Here is a 22,344-nt window from a genome sequence, read left to right on the forward strand (position 1 = left end):
TCCTTAAATCTTTGCACCCACTGGGGCTTTCCCTCAGCTACAGTCCGGACAGGTGCTCCTTGTCGCTGGGCTGTGCAGTTTATTGACCTAGTTGAGCGACCACTTGCAGCGTGAACCAACTCTCAGTTCATCGCAGGCCTGCTGCAGATTCCTGAGTTCTCCACTTCCTTGGCAGGGCTGAGAGCCTCCAGGCTTCAAAAGCTGCGAATGTGCAGACAGGCTGGGGGATGTGGCATTAAGCACAGTTGCCAGCTGATATTGTTAGGTGCTGTGGAGCAAGTTTGCAATCAAGAGCTCAGGCTTTGACAGATGAAGATGAGGGGACGGACTTCCTTTTTGTCTAATGATGCCTTTTTAACTGATCTGTGGTTTTTAAAAGTCCTGTGTTTACCTTGAACTTTGTGGTCTACCTTTTTAAAAGACCACATCATAGATATTAGAGAATTAAAGATGGCCTGTCTTAAACATTTTGTCTCCTAGGTCTTGGCACCGATCTTCAGTGTTTCTTCTTGAGGCTGGTACAGGCAGCTGCCAAAAAAGCAGCTCTGTTTCCAATTTGGCTTCAGCTCCAGTTCTGTTAAGAAAACTTCTCCAAAGCTGCTCCTCTTTCTTGTGAAAGAGAAGTTTCTAAATTTCTAAATAATGTTTCTCCTTCCTACCTGCTTTCCTCAAGTTTTGGTCAGCTGCATCTTTAACCCACCTGCTTGCTGGGGGGGCTTGGGGCTTTCTGGCCTGTGCAATAACTCCAGCTTCCAATTCTTCACAGCATTTGTATCAGAGGCAGCTGGATGCGTTGCTGCACTGGTTTTTGTTTGTTTGTTTTACCTCCAAGCATGTTGGGTGCAGTTCAGGGCACAGGATATAGCCAGTTTTCATCCTGAGGAGCTTCCCTTTTAATTGTAGGATTTCAGCGCTCCTTCTGTGCCCTGCCAGGAGCCTCCTGCTCCTCATGAGCCCACTGCCCTCCTCTGGAACAGCCCCCAGGGAGGTCGGCTGGAAGCAGGCCCTGGGCTCAGGCACAAACTGCAGCGATGAGACCAGGAGGCGCAGGCTTAGGCAGAGAGAAGAAAGTGCCGGTCCCACAGCTGTGCCGGGTAGCAGGCTGTCCGTTCTGCTGATCCTCAGCTCTCCAGGCAGATACGTGATCTCACTTGTGCCTACAACATGTTGCTGTTTGCTCCTACCTAATTTTTGGTGTTGTATATGCTTACAGACTGTCTTCCGAAAAGCGTAGTTCAGCCACATGGCATATTTGCCTACCTTTCTCCTTAAAATGTTAATGTGTGTTATTCCTATAGCCCTACCCAAAGCAGCAGGGGTAGGCAGAGAGGTTCCCTCTGGATCCTCTGCCAAATCCTGGGGAGCAGAGGGCAGCGGGGGGCAGGAGCTGCCACATGCCCCCAGAGAGCCTCTGCTGCTGCTCCCACCGTGCCTGCGGGCAGATCCTGCTAGCAGTGGCTGCCTCCTTCTGTGGTGTTAAGGTAAACGGGTTTCTAAGGGAAGCCGTGTCAGATACAGCATGGTTTTAATTATTTTCTTGCTTCGGAGTTGCTGCTGTTTTGTAAGAGATGTGATGGATGTGCGTTCTGTTGCATGGCAACCGCAACTGGGCTGCCTTGCCTTGGTTTTTCTTGTTTGCTTTTGGTTTGTTTTTTTCCCAAAAAAAAGTTTGTTGGTTTTGGACCTACAAAATCTTTTCTCTGGCAATTAGTTTTAACGGAAACATGCTTCTGTCTTTTGATCACTTAAAAAACAAATCTGCCCTTCGCTTCAGCAATGTGCCCAAGAAACGAGACGTAAGAAAATCGAGCTCTGTATCCACCTGAGCTGCTGTCACTGCAGCTAACCTCAGGCAAGTCATTCTGAAAGGTTTTCCTCTGGTTCAGTTTGGTTTACTAACCTCAGGCAAGTCATTTTCAAAGGGTTTTTTGTTTTGTTTTGCTTTGTGCAGTGCTTGCTTGCTTTGATGAAAAGTTGTTTCTCCTCTGTGGTTAAGTGCCCAGTAGCTAATAACACGTCTGGGACAGGGAGAAGTCAGTGCTGGCAGTATGCTTGGTGTCCCTATAATTCAGATGCATTCATTCCTTGCCTTGCTACCTGTAAGACAGCAGAAGTTTTGTTCCTGTTACTTAGCAGTTGTTCTTGTTAGCAGCTTTGAAGTATTTCCTTTGTGGCTGTAAGCTCATGTTGGGTTAGTACTTTAATTTTCTGGAGTGCAGAAGCGCCGTCCCCCACACCGTGGGCGCCCTCCCTTTCACCCCTGTGTCCCTCTGTGACCCTTTACTCCTGCAGTGTAATTTAACTAAAGAGATGATTGATACTGAATTGTTTGAATTATAACATGTCAGGAGAGCAGGGAGTTTCACTGAGATGCTGAGAGCTGTAAATCCTGTTTCAAGTTCATTAGGTCTCTGCTAGGCTGCCATTTAGAAATGGGCTTGCTATAGAGGAAGCAGGTTGTTAAGATTTCAAATGCTGTACACACAGTGTGTTTGTGTTAGGTCGTCTCAGCATGCCCTTACTCCCCTGTACCTGTACAAAAGCAGCTGCCACCAAAGCCTGAGCCAGGTGCTTGCGGGCTGTCTGGATGCTTTGGGCAAAGCTTCCTCCAGAGTGATGGAGAAACCGCTGGAAGGTCAGGGCTCACTCCATCTGCACCCAGAAACATGCACAGGTCTGATCATGGTGAGTTTCCAAAACTGGTCAGAGCAAGCAGGAATAATACTGCTGTCATTCAGACCAGCTCCTGGGCAGCCTCGTGTTCCCCATGGTTGTAGTGTTCCTATCTGTAATTGGAATCAGGGAGCACAAGGGAGGACAGCATTCAGCGGCAGTGATTTCCACCAAAATGTCTTTTTCTCTACTGATTGCAATTAATTGATAACAAACTGATAATTAGTGCTGAAAGAGATTAATTTATTTTGTGGAATAAGTTTTTTTCAGGATTCATGACATAAATATACCAGACTTTCTGCTTGCAGTCTGACGGTCCCTCCCTTCATCTTGTGATAGCTTTGGTCTCTTGTGTCCATGACTCCAGGTGGAGCCTAGAGGTTTTCCTCTTGCTATCATCCTCACCTTATTTAAAGCTCCCTCCTCTCCACATTTTATTTTCTTCTAAACATAAGTATGTGCAGCTGCCTGACAGCAGAATGGCTGTCATGCTGCAAACTGTCCATGCTACCTGAACAGCCCAGGTCCCCCCAGAAGCGAGAGTGAGAATCCATCCACAGCCTCAAGGTGAGACCTGGAAGTGTGGTAGCCAAAAAGCCTTAAACTGCTGTGTGAGTACTTTCATTCAGAAGTAAAGTAGCTTTATGCTGCCGTAGTGCAAACCTGCTTTAAGTTTTAAAGTTCTACAATTTCCCTAAAGTTGTAATAATAACACTAGAAGGTGTGAAATCATCCAAGGCATTTTGGTAAACAGACTTAAGCTTAGATAAAGCCACCTACAGCACCAGCTAAACACCCTTCCTGTGTAAGCTCCAAGTGGTGGATTTTATCAGTCTTGTTTTCTGTTTTGACTAAATTTCTAAGCCGTTTTCCAGTGTGACTTGTATTTAAAAAATAAAAAGGGGGCTTAAGGGTCAGGCTGAAATAACATACAGAACCCAAGACCCAGACAGTTGTAAAAGTCACCCACATGGCAGAGTTGAACTCCGCGGGTGGATGCTGGCATGCTTCCAGCTGTTTAATACGTGGTGTTTTCTTACTGCAGGGTCAAACTGAAGTGACTTTTGCCATATACTTTCATCTCATTTTCTGGTCTCGATCTCCATGTGGACTGGTAAGGTTCGTGAGAGCGTCCATGTGATTTCTCTCAGGAACTGAGCATTTGAACCAGAAAAGAAAGGTCTATCCCTGTCTTAAAGTAAATAAATCATAGGTGCAACAAAGAAAACATACTCAGAGCGTGGGACAGGAAAGTTGTGCATGCTGGAGGTCAGTAGCACTCGGGCTTGAAGATGCATTGATGGACAAAAAGAAGCCCTATCTGGGCAGATTTAGGTAGATTCAGCTGGAAACAGCCTTTTTCTTACATAGTGGAGAGAGGAGTTTTGTAAATCCTTATTATAAAACTTGGGCATATCTGTTTGCTAAATGAACCGTATCACAAATATTGACAAGAGACAAACCTAATCACTTCTCTGTGTTAGCTGGGTGCCTCCGAGTAAGCCATTCAGTATGCTACCAGGGGGCAATTGCTTCTTGCCAGATCCTGAGTGAAAAGAATGAAGTCTGCAGAAGAATATTGCTACATGGAAGTGGTCTTGAGCTTATGGGACTCCCCCTTGGAAATGAGTAAGGTTTTTGTAGTGGTCAGTTGAATGGTAGAAGAGATAGTGGAGCAAAGTTGCTTGTTTTCAGCTATGGGAAGGAAAGTACAGAGGATGTTTTAAAATACCCTCCTCTTCAGTTTGCTTTTCCCAATCCAGCAGTAAGCAAACAGCACTGAAGTAAGGAATGTCTCTCTGTTAGGAGAGAAACCATTGCTCAGCTGCAATCCAAAAGCCATGTGCTGGGCTTTGGGAGAAGGGGAACAGGGAGTGATACCGCTGCTCTCTTGAAGCATCACCAAATGAGCTTCATTGAAGGGAATATGCGAGCTTCTCTTTACTATGGCTGTACATTGTCCTCCTTAGGATGTTTGAGCAGTAGAGCTAAAAATACTGCTCGAGGAGCCGTGGCTCTGAGTCCTTGTCCCTCTGAATCTGTCTCATCTGATGCGCAGGCAGTGTAGCTTTTTATGATCTGTGATCTCAGTATAATCATTTCACTAATGGGAGGTTCCAGTCTTTGGCTCAGTGGAAATTAAATCATCAGTTCAATAAACTCTAATATTTTTTTAGCATGACACTTCTTCTTGCTTTGATAATGGGAAAAAATAAGAAGCTCTGTGTAATGTTCTGAAGTCTCACCAGTCTTTCATGATGCATTTAATCCTACACAGCATGCAAGAGTAAGAGAGAAGGGAAGATCAGACTGTAATAAGAGAGGGAAAGAGCCTAAACTTTCAGTTTTCTGGGAAAATCCATAATTGTCATGATGTTTTTTGTTGTAAACATTTCTGTAAAATGAAATTCCAAAATATGCTTTGATTTTGTTCAAGAGGTTTTGTTTTTTAAATCAGTGGTCAATTTGTCCTTTTAAACATACTGATACTCTATTTTTTTTCTGGCATTGTTGAAATCTTCATCCAGGATTTGACTTTTTGTCTTTATGAAATTTGTCCTGCCCAGGTTTGTAATTGAAGGCCCGAACCCAGGAATTCACTTCACTGTGTGCTTAACTTCACAACTATTTTTATGTCCCATGGAAATCAATGGGATCTAATGTGCTTGCCTACATCTGGGCCATCAATAATTTAAAATACTCCAAAAAATAATTATTGAAACTGGCGATTGGAAATCAAATGGCAATCAAAAATTAGTTTGGGTAACTCTTTGTGGAAATCATTAACAGTATGAAGAAGGCATTTTTGTTTTATGGGTATTCTGTGCCTGGGGCATCCATAATGTTTAGCTTTGCTATAAAACACTGCTGCAAACACGATGCTGACAACACGAGGCTGACTTAGCAGTTACTTTCTTGTTTCTGCTATTTTATTAACTCTCTAAATTAAAAAAGAAACCCTTCTGACACTTGAGAGTTTTCAGGAAATGGGAGCAAGATGTACAATTTTTGTATTGATACACAGAAACATCGCGGTAGTTTTGATATCACACAAGGTCTGTGTTGTTTGTGCTGCTTTGGCTACAGAGCTCAGGAAGCCTTGCTGAGAGGTGTTTCTTTCGCCTGGGCTTTGCACTGGTAGGTTGGGGTGCCCAGTTCCTCCCCACTACCTGCACCGATTCCTTCCTCTGCACCTTTGAAATGTGGCTGTCTTAGTTTTGCTTAAAAATTTTATTGCTGGGGCTCCAAATCTGCAAAAACTTTGTTTCACAGAACTGTTGGAATGGTCTAGAGCTTTTTTATTTATTTATGCCAGGCTTTAAATTGTAGGGCACTGGGAAATACCGGAATAACTTTCTGCTGGATAGAAATTTGTATTTTGGCTCCTGAAACCATGCCCTCTGCTAGCACACCATGCACACTGCCACACATATGTGGTTCGAGAAGGGGCAGCCCTGTTCCTTGCAGGACCTCGCACCTCATTTGCAGAGAGCCCGGGACATGGGGCTCTCTCGCCCAGGGACAGCGACGGCCACAGCCTGTGTCTGGTGCTGCTGCCTCGGCCTGCATCTCATGCAGCACCCCGGGCTGGAGGCTGCTGCTTCGCAGGCGAGCTCGGCTGGTTGCTTAGCAGCTGCAGAGCTGCTGCAGTGCCAAGGTAAAGCTTCTGTGGGCCGGGGCTGCCCCTTCTGCACCAGCCTGGGGCTGGGCCGGGGCAGTGCCGGCCTCACGAGGGACCTCCGGGAGGGATGGCGGGGCCAGGACCACTGCCACGGCCAGGTAAGCTGCCCCTGCTCGGTGCTCGGCCCCCTGCTAGCTGCCGGCAGTTCCACTCTGTGCTGTGCAGGATGCGGCTCTGCGGGGGGAATGGTGCTGGCGTGGTCTGCTTGGTCTGATTCCTCCCTACACACCCTGCTGCAGGAGCAGGAGCAGGCTGACCCCAGGAAATTTAACTCTTGCTGTCTTCATTTATGACAGAAAGACTGCACATCTATGGTAGAACATCTAATGTTAAAATAGTGGGGAGGAAGTGTTCCTAAGGGCAGGGTTGCGGTCATTTGGCAAATAGGTTTGTTCTTTGCATGGGCAGCACGCGAGATCGCATTGAATTTAGGGACAAAATTAGAAAGGCCAAAGCTCATCTGGAGCTCAATCTGGCTACTGCCGTTAAAGATAACAAAAAACGTTTCTATAAATACATCAACACAAAAAGGAGGACTAAGGAGAATCTCCATCCTTTACTGGATGCGGGGGGAAACTTAGTTACAAGAGATGAGGAAAAGGCGGAGGTGCTCAATGCCTTCTTTGCCTCAGTCTTTAGCGGCAATACCGGATGTTCTCTGGATACCCAGTACCCTGAGCTGGTGGAAGGGGATGGGGAGCAGGATGTGGCCCTCATTATCCATGAAGAACTGGTTGGTGACCTGCTACGGCACTTGGATGTGCACAAGTCGATGGGGCCGGATGGGATCCACCCGAGGGTACTGAGAGAACTGGCAGAGGAGCTGGCCAAGCCACTGTCCATCATTTATCAGCAGTCCTGGCTATCGGGGGAGGTCCCAGTTGACTGGCGGCTAGCAAACGTGACGCCCATCTACAAGAAGGGCCGGAGGGCAGACCCGGGAAACTACAGGCCTGTCAGTTTGACCTCAGTGCCAGGAAAGCTCATGGAGCAGATCCTCCTGAGAGTCATCACATGGCACTTGCAGGGCAAGCAGGCGATCAGGCCCAGTCAGCATGGCTTTATGAAAGGCAGGTCATGCCTGACGAACCTGATCTCCTTCTATGACCAAGTGACGCGCTGGGGGGATGAGGGAAAGGCTGTGGATGTGGTCTACCTTGACTTCAGCAAGGCTTTTGACACCGTCTCCCACAGCATTCTCCTCAAGAAACTGGCTGCTCTTGGCTTGGACTGGCGCACGCTTCGTTGGGTTAGAAACTGGCTGGATAGCCGGGCCCAAAGAGTCGTGGTAAATGGAGCCAAGTCCAGTTGGAGGCCAGTCACTAGTGGCGTCCCCCAGGGCTCGGTGCTGGGGCCGGTCCTCTTTAATATCTTCATCGATGATCTGGACGAGGGCATCGAGTGCACCCTCAGTAAGTTTGCAGATGACACCAAGTTAGGTGCGTGTGTCGATCTGCTTGAGGGTAGGAAGGCTCTGCAGGAGGATCTGGATAGGCTGCACCGATGGGCTGAGGTCAACTGCATGAAGTTCAGCAAGGCCAAGTGCCGGGTCCTGCACCTGGGGCGCAATAACCCCAAGCAGAGCTACAGGCTGGGAGAGGAGTGGTTGGAGAGCTGCCTGGTGGAGGACCTAGGAGTATTGGTGGACAGTTGGCTGAATATGAGCCAGCAGTGTGCTCAGGTGGCCAAGAAGGCCAACAGCATCCTGGCTTGTATCAGAAACAGTGTGACCAGCAGGGCTAGGGAGGTGATCGTCCCCCTGTACTCGGCTCTGGTGAGGCCGCACCTCGAGTACTGTGTTCAGTTTTGGGCCCCTCGCTACAAGAAGGACATGGAGGTGCTTGAGCGAGTCCAGAGAAGGGCGACGAAGCTGGTGAGGGGCCTGGAGAACAAGTCCTACGAGGAGCGGCTGAGGGAGCTGGGCTTGTTCAGCCTGGAGAAGAGGAGGTTCAGGGGCCACCTTATCGCTCTCTACAGATACCTTAAAGGAGGCTGTAGAGAGGTGGGGGTTGGTCTGTTCTCCCACGTGCTTGGTGACAGGACGAGGGGGAATGGGCTTAAGTTGTGCCAGGGGAGTTTTAGGTTGAATGTTAGGAAGAACTTCTTTACCAAAAGGGTTGTGAGGCACTGGAACAGGCTGCCCAGGGAAGTGGTGGAGTCACCATCCCTGGAAGTCTTCAAAAGACGTTTAGATGTAGAGCTTAGGGATATGGTTTAGTGGGGACTGTTAGCGTTAGGTCAGAGGTTGGACTCGATGATCTTGAGGTCTCTTCCAACCTAGAAATTCTGTGATTCTGTGAAATGTCCTCTGAAGTACAGCATGCAGAAGCAAATAAGGGATTGTGGCGATTTCTCAGTCTGTTATTTCTGACACTGGTGACTAAACCTGGCTCAGCTGAAGGCCATACTGGCAGCTTACCAAGAGAGCAAGAGCTGCTTTAGAGCAAAAAACTGAGAAAATTGGAAAAGCTGTCATCTTTGGGGAGATGCTTGGACTTGCAGTCCTGCTTTTGTTTTTCTCCTAGCGACCAGTATTCAAATGACAAAACACGTCACAATGGTACAGCGCTTATGTCACGTAGATACCTCACTAGGGTTCTGAACCCCAGACGAGGTTGTGTGTGATAGCGAAGTTTCTTGGTATAGTACATTAATTTGTAAGAAAATAGCTAGTATTTTGGATTATCGGATTTACTTTTACAATTGTTACAAGCTTTGGATATTAGCAGAAGAGCGACACTTCCATATATGTAAGTAATTTCAGAGTGTAGCAGGTTGTGGTGGGGAAGCTGGCTGTGCTTTGTGGTCACGCAGGGGAAGAGGCCCCGTGTCCATGTCTCCGTCACAGCAGCAGGTCTGGGTACATGCCGTGCAGTCATGTTCCCCACCAAAACAGAGGGTGGGGAGGCTTTGTGGAGGTCTGTGGTCACTGGTTCAGCATCCACAGCTGTAGAACAGCAACATGTCTTCTCCAGGGCTGTATGGGAGTGCTGAGAGGATAAATGACTGTGCATAAAATGCTTTGACCTGTAAACTGCTGCATTACTACAAGATTTTTTTATTGATCATAATAGGCCATTGAAGCATTTAGAAGTAGTCATTAGGTATTAAAAGCTTCACAAAGTAAATTATGCTGTGCTGCTGTGGTCTCTTCCTCGTCCCCCCAAGGAATATATATGTATCTTGTCCATGTTTTTAATTGGGGAAATGATCTGCACTTAGGAGTAAATCTTCAGCTAGTGTTGTTATTCATTATAGATTTTTTTTTTCTAATTCAACAGAAGATTTGACTGGGGTATCTGGCAGAAATATTGCAAGCTCCAATGCTGCCTTCAGATCCTTGTTTGCGTGGTGTTCTACCTATGTAGAATGTAATTTCAAGCTCTTTATACAGTCATTTTGTGATTTACATTTGTGCAAAGACATCTGGTTTACAAAAATGCTACAAAGTCCTCGTTAGACAGGTGCAAGTTAAAAGCTTTGGATGGGTCCCATAACTGCTGGGCCACATCCAGACCCACTGGTATGGGATTAAAACAGGAGCACAAACAGCAGCGTTGAGCATGAGTGGCTGTCTACAAATCAAAACACAAAGATATTGCTAAGACGTTTTCATCACTTCCAAATGATTTGCAGAATGGGATTGCTGGATCTGTTGGTTACTTGTGGAAGAGTTGTCCTTTTCCTCATCTAACCAGCATGGGTGAGTGTGTAACGCTGTGCTACTGTCCTCTGTTTGCGCAGGGAAGGAGCTGGATTGTGAAGCGGAGTTACGAAGACTTCAGAGTCCTCGATAAACATCTTCATCTGTGTATTTACGACCGTCGCTTCTCCCAGCTCTCAGAGCTACCTCGCTCCGATGTCGTCAAAGACAATCCCGAAGTAAGTTATCAGCTCTGCAGATATTTAAAGTCACCAGCAAGGGGATGACAGATATTTATGAGTAAGGACACAGTGGTTTTAATGTGGCCTGAGTTAGATTTGGAAATTAATTGAAGTAATATGACCAGTGTGTGTTTTCTACACTTTGATTTCCGTGGTTTAAAGGGAAATGGCCTGCAAGTTCATAGGAATTACTGTGCCTCTAAGTGTGGGGTGATTGTGAAGAGAATCAGGAAGGAGGCTGCACCATTAGCACCTTAGATAAGAGTTTTGGTATGCCTTTGGGAATTTTTTCAGTCATGCAGATATTTACTGACTTAACACTATCAACATTCCTTGGAAATCATGCTGTTCTGGGACTACAGCACTGCAAGAGTAATACCACTTGGAATGCTAGATTGTATTTATAAACTGCAAATTACTGAAGTTGGCTTTTAAGAGCATTGACATTAGTGTAATATTTAAATTGTATTTAAAAATATTATAGAGTGCTTTTTCCTACGTAAGAGGTATCTTTCATTTCTTGTCTTACCACCTTTGCTCAGAAAACGATGAGTCTTTGCTGTTGATAACCTGGGGATTTATTCATGTCCAAAATAATTTTCTGGGAAGTAGCAGGTGCATCTTGACTGCATCATTTAGAAAGATGGGGACAGGGAGACAATGCAATGTGTGGCCACAGAAGGTTATTTGAGCCAGCAGAGCATGACAAAACAGCCTCTGTTGGGCCTCAGTCTGTCTGTGGGAAGAGTGTGCATCACAGCCACAGACAGTGCCCATTGCTGCGTTTCACAGGTCACTGGTCTCGGGGACCTGTGCTTGTGTGTTTGCCCCCTGCCATCAAGCACAAGTATGAAAAAATCCTGACGTGCTGTGTTGGAAGGCTAATGTTGCCTGCCCACAAGATGTGTAACTGAAAAGGGAGATCAGAAAATTGAAGCCATTCCAAGCATTCAAAGCAGAATCTATCCAGGATGTATAAATCAGAGTCTGTGCTCTCAGTGCCAACTGGGTGAGGATTGATTGCTTTAGAGCTACACACAATGGCTGAAATCAGTACCCCACTGAAGTCTACAGGGCTTTCGCCATTGGATATGGAAGATTGATAATGCTTTTCCATTTCTCATCAGAGAATGTGATTTATTAGTTGCTTTGATTTCATGCAGGTTATTTCTAAAGAGAATTTGAGGTCATTAGTCTCTTAAATTCAACATAAGAAGCAATATCCAGGATAATAAATTCCTGCATTCATTTTTTGAAAATATATTTTAAACATTCCTATTTCTTAAATCTTCATTTGTACAGCTGATCAAATACATTTAATACGTACTTTATATCTGGAGGCTGAAGATCTGCATTGTGTCCGTAAGCACAGAAGATGTAAAGATGTCGAGCAGCTCTACTGCTCTGTGGAATGGAATTCTGCAGCTGTGTGTCTCGTGCTGTAATTTTATTTTGAATTGGCTACATTTGAACAGATGTTTGAGGAACTGTTTTAAACAGTCTTACAAACTCTGGGCTACAGTATTGCTTTATAACACTGTTGGTGAAGCTGCGGAAAGACTTCACCAGCTTCTCTTTTATGAAAGCAAATTTATTGCTACATAAGGGACCTTGCTAAGTGTATTTTTAAAACCCTCTTGTTCTATTTGAAATATTACTCTCACCAAGGGGTCAGTCTGAGTTGCCACATTCTTAAGGGTTTGCAAGTGGGTGGAAATGGCAGCCCGTGGTGTTTTTTGTTTGTTTGTTTTTTCTAAATGGTTCTCAGATGTGTTTGATGACCATAATACAAATGATTTGATTGTGTATGAAATTCACAATAAGAGGAGGGCTTTAAATTTAAATATCCTGACAGGGGAAATTACTAAAAATCTACTATCCTAAAAACAAACAAACAAACAAACAAACAAAAACACATTATTACTTTCACAGGGAGCTGCTTCTTTAGATAGTTTTTTTCTGTGCAATCATTGCTATACACCATGTATAGCTTGCCCCTCTCCAAATGACAGATCTCCTATGTTTCTGTAATACTTGCCTGTTCCAGGGAATAAATTCTGGTAGTTCTGAAGAGGTCTCTCAAAACTAAACTGCATGAACAGAAAACCAGTATGCGTATTCCTTTTCTCTTCCAGCTTGTCAGCCATATTCTGATGGCTTACGTGACCCGATTATCGGCCATCGCAGGCAATAAGATCAACTGCGGGCCGGCTCTAACATGGATGGAGGTATAGTATGAAGTTCTTTGTTTTGTGACATTAACGAGCAGAGCAAGACACAGATATGCTCTTCTGCCTTTCCAGAGAGGTATAATCCTTCCAGATCTATTGGTGTCACTGAAGAAATATCCTAAAAGCTTGATTTCCTTGCTATAGGCATGTAGGTGGCCACAAGAAAGGTATAGTACAAACAGAATCGGATCCTGTGTTACAGAAATACAGGAGCTTTTTTTGCCTTCCGCTTGGATTTTGTCTCTCAAAGACGTGTCATTCTTCTGATATCACAAAGTAGCATAAAGTGGCAATTCTAGTGCAGCAGGGATTAAGCCAGCAGACCACCTAGGCAAGTCCAGCCCGTGGCTGGAGTCTCCAAGTGATAGGTTGCAGGAAGCGAATGCATTCTTAGCATTTTTTTTGGCAAGACAATAGTGCAAGCACACTAAATTTAAAACTGTTGGAGCTGTCTAAGTTATGCTGTTTGTCTGTCCTCTCCCCCCTCCCCCTTTTCCCCTGTAATAGCTGCAGAAACAATAAATATTATCTGCTCCTGTTTGCCATCACTGTTGGCTGAATGGCTCAACAGAGCCTGCTTTGTGCTTGCAGTGGCACGGTTTGTGTATTGTGGAGTGCAGCTGTAGCTTTGGTTTCTCTGTTAATGGTCTTCTACCATCTGAAACAATAGACCTTCTTGGGCAAAGAGCGCAGAAAAGAATGGGGCTAAATGATTGAGGCCACCTGTCTGTGTCAGCGATGCCATTGCTGATTAGTCTGGGAGGAGATGTGTGTGTCTTTGCATTGCCTGATGATGATGCTGCACACCAGGAGCACAAACAACTAGACTTGCAATTCTTTTTCATAAATGCTTGTGATAAGGACTGAATGCATTTCCTGCAGGTTTCCCTGTGGATATGCTCCTCACCCGGAAATCCCTTGGGATGAGACAAATCCTGGAAACCTCAGAATGAAGGGAGAAAGGAAGTTAGAGAGAAAAATGAAACTACCGTCTTTATAGCAACACAGTGAAATACAGATTGCAGCAAGTCTACTTTACATACTGCACTTGCTGCAATGCAATTTGAATTCTCTAGAATAACCTTTTCAATTAACTGAGATCCTTGCAAAATTTTACATGGGCACAAAAATCTAGAAATTTTGAAAGCAGGCCGATGATTGCCCCAAAGGGGTGCAGCCATGTTTTCTTAAAATAAAAAGAAATACAAAGGCAGGAGAAAGCTGAAAGTGCCACAAGTTTACAATTTAACAGCATTTCCCCCGTACCTCAATACCTCTCCTTGAACATTAGTTCCACTTCACAGAGTTATTTTGAGAGAATTATTGTTGTCGTCTTTGTGTTGTCCTTTTAAATACTTCAGGAAAACCAATACAATTCAGTGATAAAGGGAGGTGCCAATGCTCACTATCATGCTGTTGTTTGTATGTAGAGATGTTTAAATACAACATTTTTGCCATTAAATGGATGTCAGGGGACATACGACCTTCTGAAATATGCTTTATGAATTGTTCTTCCTCTTCATTTCTGTGTGTGTTGTGCCCTACAATGTCTCTTCGTGCTGCTCTCCTCAGGGGGCCCCCAAGCTGTGCTGTCTCTGTGAATCAGCTTGAAATCTCTGCCGTGTATGAACACCAATAAAATGCCTGCTCACTTGTCCTCAGCTGCCTCACAGTCCCCTGTGCTCTTTGTTTCAGCTTGATAATAAGGGAAATCACCTGCTAATCCATGAAGAGTCACCCATCAATATTCCTGCTATTGCCGCTGCCCATGTTATCAAAAGGTATATTGCCCAGGCAGGAGATGAGCTCTCCTTTGAGGTGAGTAATTAAAGAAGCTTGCGTTCTTTGTTGTCATATACAGGAGAGTGTTACGTGTGTGTACATCAGGAATACACTCAGGCACCTTCAGAATGTTTTTTGAGGTGAAGCTTAGAAGATTCAGTGAAATATTAGACTTGCACTTGGTTGGCTACAGGGAGGAGTTCAGTCATCTATAAAATATAGCTTTACTTGGCATTAGAGTCTTCTGATTAAACAGATACTGCCAAGTATTCTAGCCTGGTCTCAGAGCAGCAGCAGATCCTGCATAGCTTGTCCTGCACAGTGTATTAAAAGTATGTTAAATCTGTTCAGGAAGGCTGTCCACATATGTGTGTTTGTGGACACGTGCCAATTTAATTATTCATTGGCCAGTTCTGTACAACCTGTGTTACTAATAGCAAGTCCATGTCTAAAACCATTTTTAAGAACTTCTGTTCCTATGGAGTGTAAAGAACCAGATCGTTAAAGAATGTAGTACTTAAGGGGCAAGTGATAATCCAAATCTGTTCTGAAAATCTTACTTGATGCAGAGCAGGAGTTGCTGTGAGGCAAAGTTCTTGCAGATCAGGCCCTGGTATCCTTTGGGTATCTGGTTCTCCTTGTCCTTTCTATCCAGAAAGCAACATTTTATGCTCTGATAGTGTGCAGTGGCAATATCAATGGAATGTGCGTAGTGTTATATAAAGAAAGTGTAAAGGAAAACAGTTAGTGCCCAAAGCAGTTTCCGTGATCACATTCTTAACATGCAACACAGGAAGTAAAACTAATAGTGATAGTCTGTTGCTGCCAGGGCTTTGCTCATATTCAAAATCGAGGCAATTATTAGTGTACACCAAAGAACTGAGCTAATCAGAAAGACATATGGGTATGTCATCTTCCAAGTTAAAATGCATGCAGAACAGGGTACAGGCTGTTTGTCAGTCTCTCAGTATTAATAAAAGCATTAGGATGGCAGTCCCTGCTTGTAAATCTTGCAACTCAGAGCCAGCAGGCTATGTTGGCCTAACAACTGTCATGCAGTTGGGCAAGTTGTTATGAGGCGTAGTAAGCAAGCAGGGAACCCAAGGCATGTGTTTCTTTCCAAGTTTGTGCAGTGAGAAACCTTGGCAGAACAGAAATGGAACGGGTTCAGTAGTTTCACAATGTTGTGCTCTGTTCTCTAACCCACACTACAGTTTTATATTTAAGCTATTGTTAATTTCTAATAAGCAGTTGTGAAAGTAGCTGACTGGTATTTGCTCCTCAGTAGTAAGGAAAATGTCTGGTTTCCCTGCTCATTGTGGTGACAGCATAGTTTCCTTGAAGGGAGTCTGCTCTGTTGTTGGTTTGCTATTCCTTGAGCAAATCACTTCGCCTCCCTGTGTCCCTGCTAGCCCTATCTGAAAAAAATGGGGATCCATCAATGCAAAATATCAGGTGAAAAATGGGCATTAGTGTTAACAGTTTGCTATACCCAGCTACAGTGTTTGCTTAGGTTCTGCCTTGTCTGCTCTGGCCTGTCTCATTTTTTGGTATAGAGGCCCCGCAGATTCTCACCAAGCTGATTTTAGTACTGATTATACTGATTTTCATTTCAGCTCTTGCAGTATTACATTTTTATGGGGTTTAGTAAAACTTCAGATAACCTGTTTTGTCTCCCTTAATAATGCTCGTTTTGTTAATAATGGTCGTTAGTGATGGTTGCAGTACCATCTTCTTCTCTGTTCATTTTCTAATTAAGAAAAATATGTAAAATATGTCTTGGTCAGTTTGTGAATACTAAAGGGAGCGTTTAAGTTTTTGCCATGAACAGAAACAAGCAGATACATGTTGATGCCTACGTATGCATAATGTAAGGCTTGTACTAAAAATTAGTTCAGCTACTTGAGAATATTTTCCAAAGTGTTTTATGCTATTCCTGCAAACTTACGTGTGCAGTTTAATCAGAACACTTCTGTACCTTTTGGCAGAGAGCCTGTGGCTTTTGAGAATTGTTTCCTTATGAACAGCTTATCCTGTATGTTGTATAATGCAGTAACTCCTCTACCTTACAGTTCAATTTTACAAAGGCAGCTCTCTCAAGATTTGCACTGGTGCAATTGCTCACAAGCGTTATGATTTTTTGCAGTGCTGCAGAATGCAGTCATTTGAACTGTGTTCGCCTCCCAGCTGCACTGCAAGCTGTGACTGATGTTGCTGTTCTCTTACAGGTGGGAGACATTGTGTCTGTTATTGATATGCCCCCAAAGGAGTTGACCACCTGGTGGAGAGGCAAGCATGGATTTCAGGTAGGCACAAGTTTCAGACTTGATAATGCAACTCAAATAAAGTCAGGATACTCAGTTTAGAACTGCTATGCCTGTGCAGGATTGCTTATGGATATAACCAGTGAACCTGCACTGGTGTAAGAGGACTTTCCCTTTTGCTCTGGACCTTGGGCTAGAGCAGAAGTGTGGTCTTCATAGGCAGTTATCTCCTTACTTAACTGTGCGGGGTAAGGATAGCTGGTACCCTTTGATGTTGATCAACAACTGGACTGATGCTAGCAGAAGCTTATACTCCACCCCCGTGAGACAGCTGACATGCTGTTCTTTCCACTACTAAGTCAAGCAGAACATGGAGGATTCACAGAAAGTTGGTAAGACTCTGCCACTGACTTGGACAAACCACTCAACTAATCTGTGCTTTCATGTCTACATTTATTAGAATGTGTTAACATTACTAGTACTGTAAATGTTACAGCAGAGAAATTTAGACTGAATTTGCAAAAGATCCTAAACTGATGTTTGACTTAAGTACCAAAACCTTTGAGTTGAGTGCACTTTCCTTCCAAAACAGTTGTTATTCTGTCCCTTGGATCTTCTCATTAGGAAATTAAAATTAAACTAAAAGTGTTTACAAAACAAAGCCCCAGAGCTACTGATGGGTGGGGTAACTGTCTTTCTACCTCCTCACACTGCAGTATCGTGCTGTTTCAGCTCCTTTCAAGCAGGAGGAATTTTCATACTGCTTTTGTTCTCTGTAAGTAGGTGGAATTTTGAGTTTGCTCTGGAGGGGGTCAGAACTGACCAAACAGTTGTATGTTTTGGCCTAGAAAGTCTTCTCAAAGTATCTCAGATTTTCCCTGACAGACCTTCCTGTGCCAGATCCAGGGTATGGTTCTGCTGTCATTAATACCAGGGCTGTGTACAGTACAAATCCCATCTGAATGGAGTGTTAGTTATATGATTGCATTTCTGTCCGATGAGCCAGAGCATGAGATACAGCTTTTGTTGGTTTTATATCAGGTGTGGGAGTTCTGATAATGTCTCATTTGTAAAATGAGAGCAGCGTGGACATACGGTATGGGCTCTGAAATTAATCTGGTTTCTGGTGTTAGCACACCAGTATTTCTTAAATAGACTTGACTGTTCTTCTAGCTTTGAACTGTGTTATATCTTTGCAGGACTTTTGTTCTGAACTTAGAATCCCTAAAGCTGTACTTTCTGTACTACGAAAAATGAGTGCAGTGCTTTGGTACTACTCAGAATGATCAGACTGTGTGCAGCTCTCAAGGGAATCAGTAAAACCAAACAAAAATATGTGGTGATGTGTGTGTGAGTGCAGACACTTTGTACAAAGCTGATTGTGTCCCCTGTAGGACATGGGTTCTGTTACTCAGTGCAGCCTCCCTGCTCGCCATCAGGCTGGTTGCAATTGTGACTAGATGTGAAGAGCACCACCAGTGATTAAAGACACAAGAGGCAAGGGAGCTATTTTGCAGTTTGTTGCTGCCGTCTGTCTCAGATCAGAGCAATGCTGTTGTGCTTTCCCAGCATAAAGATTTGTTGATGAGCAAAGCACTTGAAAAGCAGTTGTCTGTATCCGTGCAGTCAGTATCCTGACACAACAGTTCTGAACAGCTGCAGAAATAAGGTGCTGTATTTTTATTTAACAGAAAATTTGGGGTGGAATAATCCTGCATGTTAACTTGTAAGCAGGAGTCTTCACAATGCGAATCAGGTCATGGCCACTGAACTGAAAGACTGAAAATACTGCAGCTATAACGTGTGTTTCAGTATTTCCGTATTTGTGTTTGCACAAATGCAGAAAATGAAGTTAGCGTCCTTTAAGAAGGTACTGCCTGTCAGCTGAGATAGGGTGACAGACCATCTGTACGCTTTTTGCTCCTGCTGACTGCGGAGTAAAGCTGGTTAGCTCAGAGGTGGGGTTCAACAGCTGTATCTCAGTCGACAGGCAGTAATTTCATAAGCTATGCTAACTCAGTTATAACTGCATAAACATATCTCTTCACACAACCATGGATCTGATTTGCAGAGGAGTGCATTTTTCCTCTGAGTCGACAGTTTTTGTCATTTCTTTGAAATGCACTTATCAGAGCTTTTTATTTTCATGAAACATCATCAGCTATCAGGAGATGCAAATTCTAGGGTTGTACAAAGAGGGAGAGGGTTTTTTAACCCCTGTTTCAAGTTTAAGGCCCGAAAGCTGTGAGTGTATACAAAAAGTCCATTTCCTGATGTAATGTGGTTTTTCGGTCACACTAACTACTGCAGCAAAAGGAGAATTTGGAAAAAGGAAATTTTTCTTTGATATTAATACACCAGACCTAGAGATGTGTTGCAGCTTAGTGTCATCAATTAATACTTAAAAAGAGCGTACAGGTGAAGGACGTTGTTCTAGTAATACATGCGAGAACTGTGCAGCCTTTTCAGTTAATTATAGGGAAACAATTCTGTTCCCATTTGGGAACAACAGCCATTGTAAAAGTGATAGCAATCTGCTGAGCCAGTTGTTTTAATTAATAAATCAATGAAGACTGTCTTGCCAGATTGTTGGGATTCTGAGATCAGCTGTCCTGCAGGGAGCAAAGACTTGCTTGTAACATTACACAGTCTGTGAAATCCATAGTAGTGTGTTGCTGATAGTATACAAAGCTTCAGACAGGGCTTTGAGCCTCGTCTCTTACCTCAAAGCAAATCACCGTTAGGATAGACACCTGTGCTTCTGGCAGTGGTGTCCCAAGGGTGAGATGTAGAACAAGATATACTGGGTGGGCTTCATTTTTTGAAATATCCTTTAATAGTCTGGCCTTTATGGCGGAAGCCTTTGGGAAGTCTTTCAGCTGATTGCCTGTGCATGGTAAATTCATGCTGCAGGACTGGGAATGCAGGACACCCACCGAGCACGCAGCTGCCTGAGAGTGCAGTGGTCTTTGAGGATCTGCTGTCCATCAGCAGCTTCATCCTTTGGGTTCTGGGTTGCAGTTGCAGGCGGCTTTCTCCCAATACCTGGCCTAATGGCGGCATTGCAAAACGTTTAATCCTGGGCAGAACAAAACAACCCATTAGGCTTCTTATCGTTTTCTCTGGTTAAAGTAAAATGATTTTTAAGATGTTCTTCCTCAAGCTTTTTTTTTTTTTTTTTCTTTTCAAATGTCCTCAGTGAGTCACTGCTTTCAGTGTAAGATTGTTACCTAAATTACAGCCACCTCCATGTTAACAGCCTCCCAGCCTTCTTTGTTCTCTTCTTCTTTTCCTTCATGCTTTGTCTTTAAAATCAGTAACTCTGTGTCAGACAGCTGAATCACTAGGGACAGGCCCTTTTCTGATGCACAACTGCCTTTTGATGTTCTTAATAATTCTGTCTTTTGGGAACGGCTTCATTAATTGCACCGCTGCACAACAGCGAGCTGCACAGCTGCTGGAGTTGGCACAAAGCAATGCACAAGTGTGTGCAACCAGGGGTGGGCTGGACTTCTTTGGAATCAGCCTCTTACAAGAGCTGGAACTGGTTGTGAATCTGCAGGCCCATCCTTCCAAGCATATTCCATGCTGGACCTCACCATGGGATTTAGGACTGAATAGGTTTCCCAAAAAGGAACACTTTTTGTCTTGGACTGGTCAGGAGTGAGAGAGGCTGTTAATCGAGAGCTTTTTTTTCTTTTCCTTGTGCATAATTTTATAATAAATACCATGTACGTGATGGGAACATAGGGTACCAATTAGTAAAAATGGCCTGGGAAAGCAGAGCACATTTTTGTGGCAAGTGTCACTTTGGAAGGACCAGTCCTTAAATTAAGACATGCAAAGGCAAAGTTGGATTTCTGGCTCACGTGCTTTGGTCTGGGAGCTCGGTGCTAGCAGCAGCCATCTGGTTGGGGGATGATATCACCTGCGGAACAGGCGGCGTGCGAGAGCCCCGTGGCCATGTCACCAGTGACGTCCCTTCCCAGCCAGATGGCCCCCACCATTCATAGAAGGATGCCAACTGCAGCGACAGGTCGGGCAAAACAATGCCTGAACTGATTTGCCACGACAAAACGTTTCCTCCTCCACATGCATCCACTGTGCTATTCCTGGAGGCGCGCAGCAGGAGTTTGAAGGGGCACTCGGACAGGAGCTGGCGTCCCCCTTGGCACCCCCAGCCAGCGAGCATGGCCGGAGTGGATGCACTTCTCATCAGGAGCAGCAGGGATTTCTCACACCTCACTGTTGGGGCGTGTGTGACCTTTGGTTGCAGCATTGAGCTGCCTGCCAGCTCTGCCACCCCGGCAGGTGGGGATGCTGAAGGGTGGCAGCCTTTGACGGCCTCACCTGGTGTGGGGGTGTGCCAGTGGAGGGGGAACATCCTCAAGTCTGGTAAAGGAGAGCTGAATACCTCGGCCACAAAACTCTTTTAATTCCTTTTATTCGCAGAAAGGATTTCCCTGTAGGACATTATATATTATTCCTCCATTCCATGATATAAAGCAGGTTCCCAAAGAAATACAGGCCTTTGGTACATAGAGAAGCAAGGGAATAACTGCTGTAGGTCATTAGTACACGGATTTATCTTCGTGTTGATTCTTTCAAGAAAATTGTAGGCCTTATCATGTTAGATATAAAGGCTTCTCCTAAATTTTACTCTAATTCTCCTCTGTAGCCAAGGATTTATTAATGTGTTGTTTGTTTGTTTGTTTGTTTGGTGTGGCTTAAATGTAAGAAAGTGGATCTAGGGGGAAGGTATGATGGAGAAGAGAAGGAGAGAGAGAGAGCAAGATGGGAGACGAGTGCTCATGCTCCCATCCAGCAGTGAGAAACGAACACAATGTGTGTGAGGTGGAGGCTGGATCGAAGCAGGAATTAAATTCTTCCTTGCTCTACCTGCACAGGGTGCATCTGTTTTATTTCTGCCCCAGCCACTAGTATTGTTTCCTGGAAAACAGTACAGTGAAAATTCTGCTCATGAAAGCCAAATAAGCCATAAAAAGATGTTTTGGTGTTAGGTCTTGCTAGCCTGTCACAATTTAAAACTAAAAGAGGGGAAAAAAAGAAAAAAAAAGAAAGAAATTTAAGCCATACTGTAGCTGATGTCAAGACCAAAAAGCAATCCAAATGTCTCAAGCAATGTTTCATTTGCCATTTGTGTTACTGATACATTCTCACTTCTTTGAATTCCCTCCTCCCACAGAAAATGATTACTGTTATTTTGACTTTCCATAAAACTAGAAGATGCTCCAGGCTTTAGCAGTCTCTGTGGGGAAAAAAAGACACAGTAGCTGTTTCAGGAATGTTTGTATGTTATAGTAGTGTGTGCTCTCCTCCTTCCATTGAGGTGTGTAGTGATTTTTTAACCTTCAGGTGACCTTATATTTATCTAAATGTATATTATCTGTGCTATTAATTTTTGTATGTTACCAAATCCTTTAATCCTGGCTCAAGCACTAACAGTGCCTTGCTACATCTGTTGAGATTAACTCTTGGACTAAACTCATGTATTTATACAAAATCGTGGAAAACTTTCTGTGGAAGTAAAAGCGGCATCTTTTAAGTGGGTGGGAATGAGGCACAAGTCATAGGTTATGACCCTGAAGATGATCTCCTGAGGATCTTGCAAGAAAAGTCAGAATAAATATGTCAAAAAATGTAAGCCAACAGAACTGCTACCGGTAAGTTAACGTCAGAGAGTTTGTAAACACTAATAAAGTAAAAATTCCCTTTCCCTTAACAGTTCATTACAATTATTCATTCTAAACATGGCAAAACTGACATGTTGAGAGCAGGTGCCATGTTTTATTTGGGAAAGGTTTTG

The 22,344-nt window shown here is 44.1% G+C and overlaps 1 protein-coding gene across 9 annotated transcripts in view; it reads left to right on the forward strand.

Annotated features, from left to right (window-relative positions):
- The window catches only part of ARHGAP32 (Rho GTPase activating protein 32), a 266,569-nt gene that overhangs the window by 169,903 nt on the left and 74,322 nt on the right, over positions 1 to 22,344 (forward strand). For all 9 annotated transcript variants that reach the window (XM_082777983.1, XM_082777991.1, XM_082777990.1 and 6 more), the window contains 4 exons: positions 10,100 to 10,237; positions 12,376 to 12,468; positions 14,167 to 14,289; positions 16,482 to 16,559. In XM_082777983.1, the coding sequence (XP_082634109.1) occupies positions 10,100 to 10,237; positions 12,376 to 12,468; positions 14,167 to 14,289; positions 16,482 to 16,559 (432 nt within the window). The remainder of the gene's footprint in view (positions 1 to 10,099; positions 10,238 to 12,375; positions 12,469 to 14,166; positions 14,290 to 16,481; positions 16,560 to 22,344) is intronic.

Source organism: Aythya marila (assembly GCF_965140915.1).
Source record: "Aythya marila genome assembly, chromosome: 23".
Classification (NCBI taxonomy): domain Eukaryota; kingdom Metazoa; phylum Chordata; class Aves; order Anseriformes; family Anatidae; genus Aythya; species Aythya marila.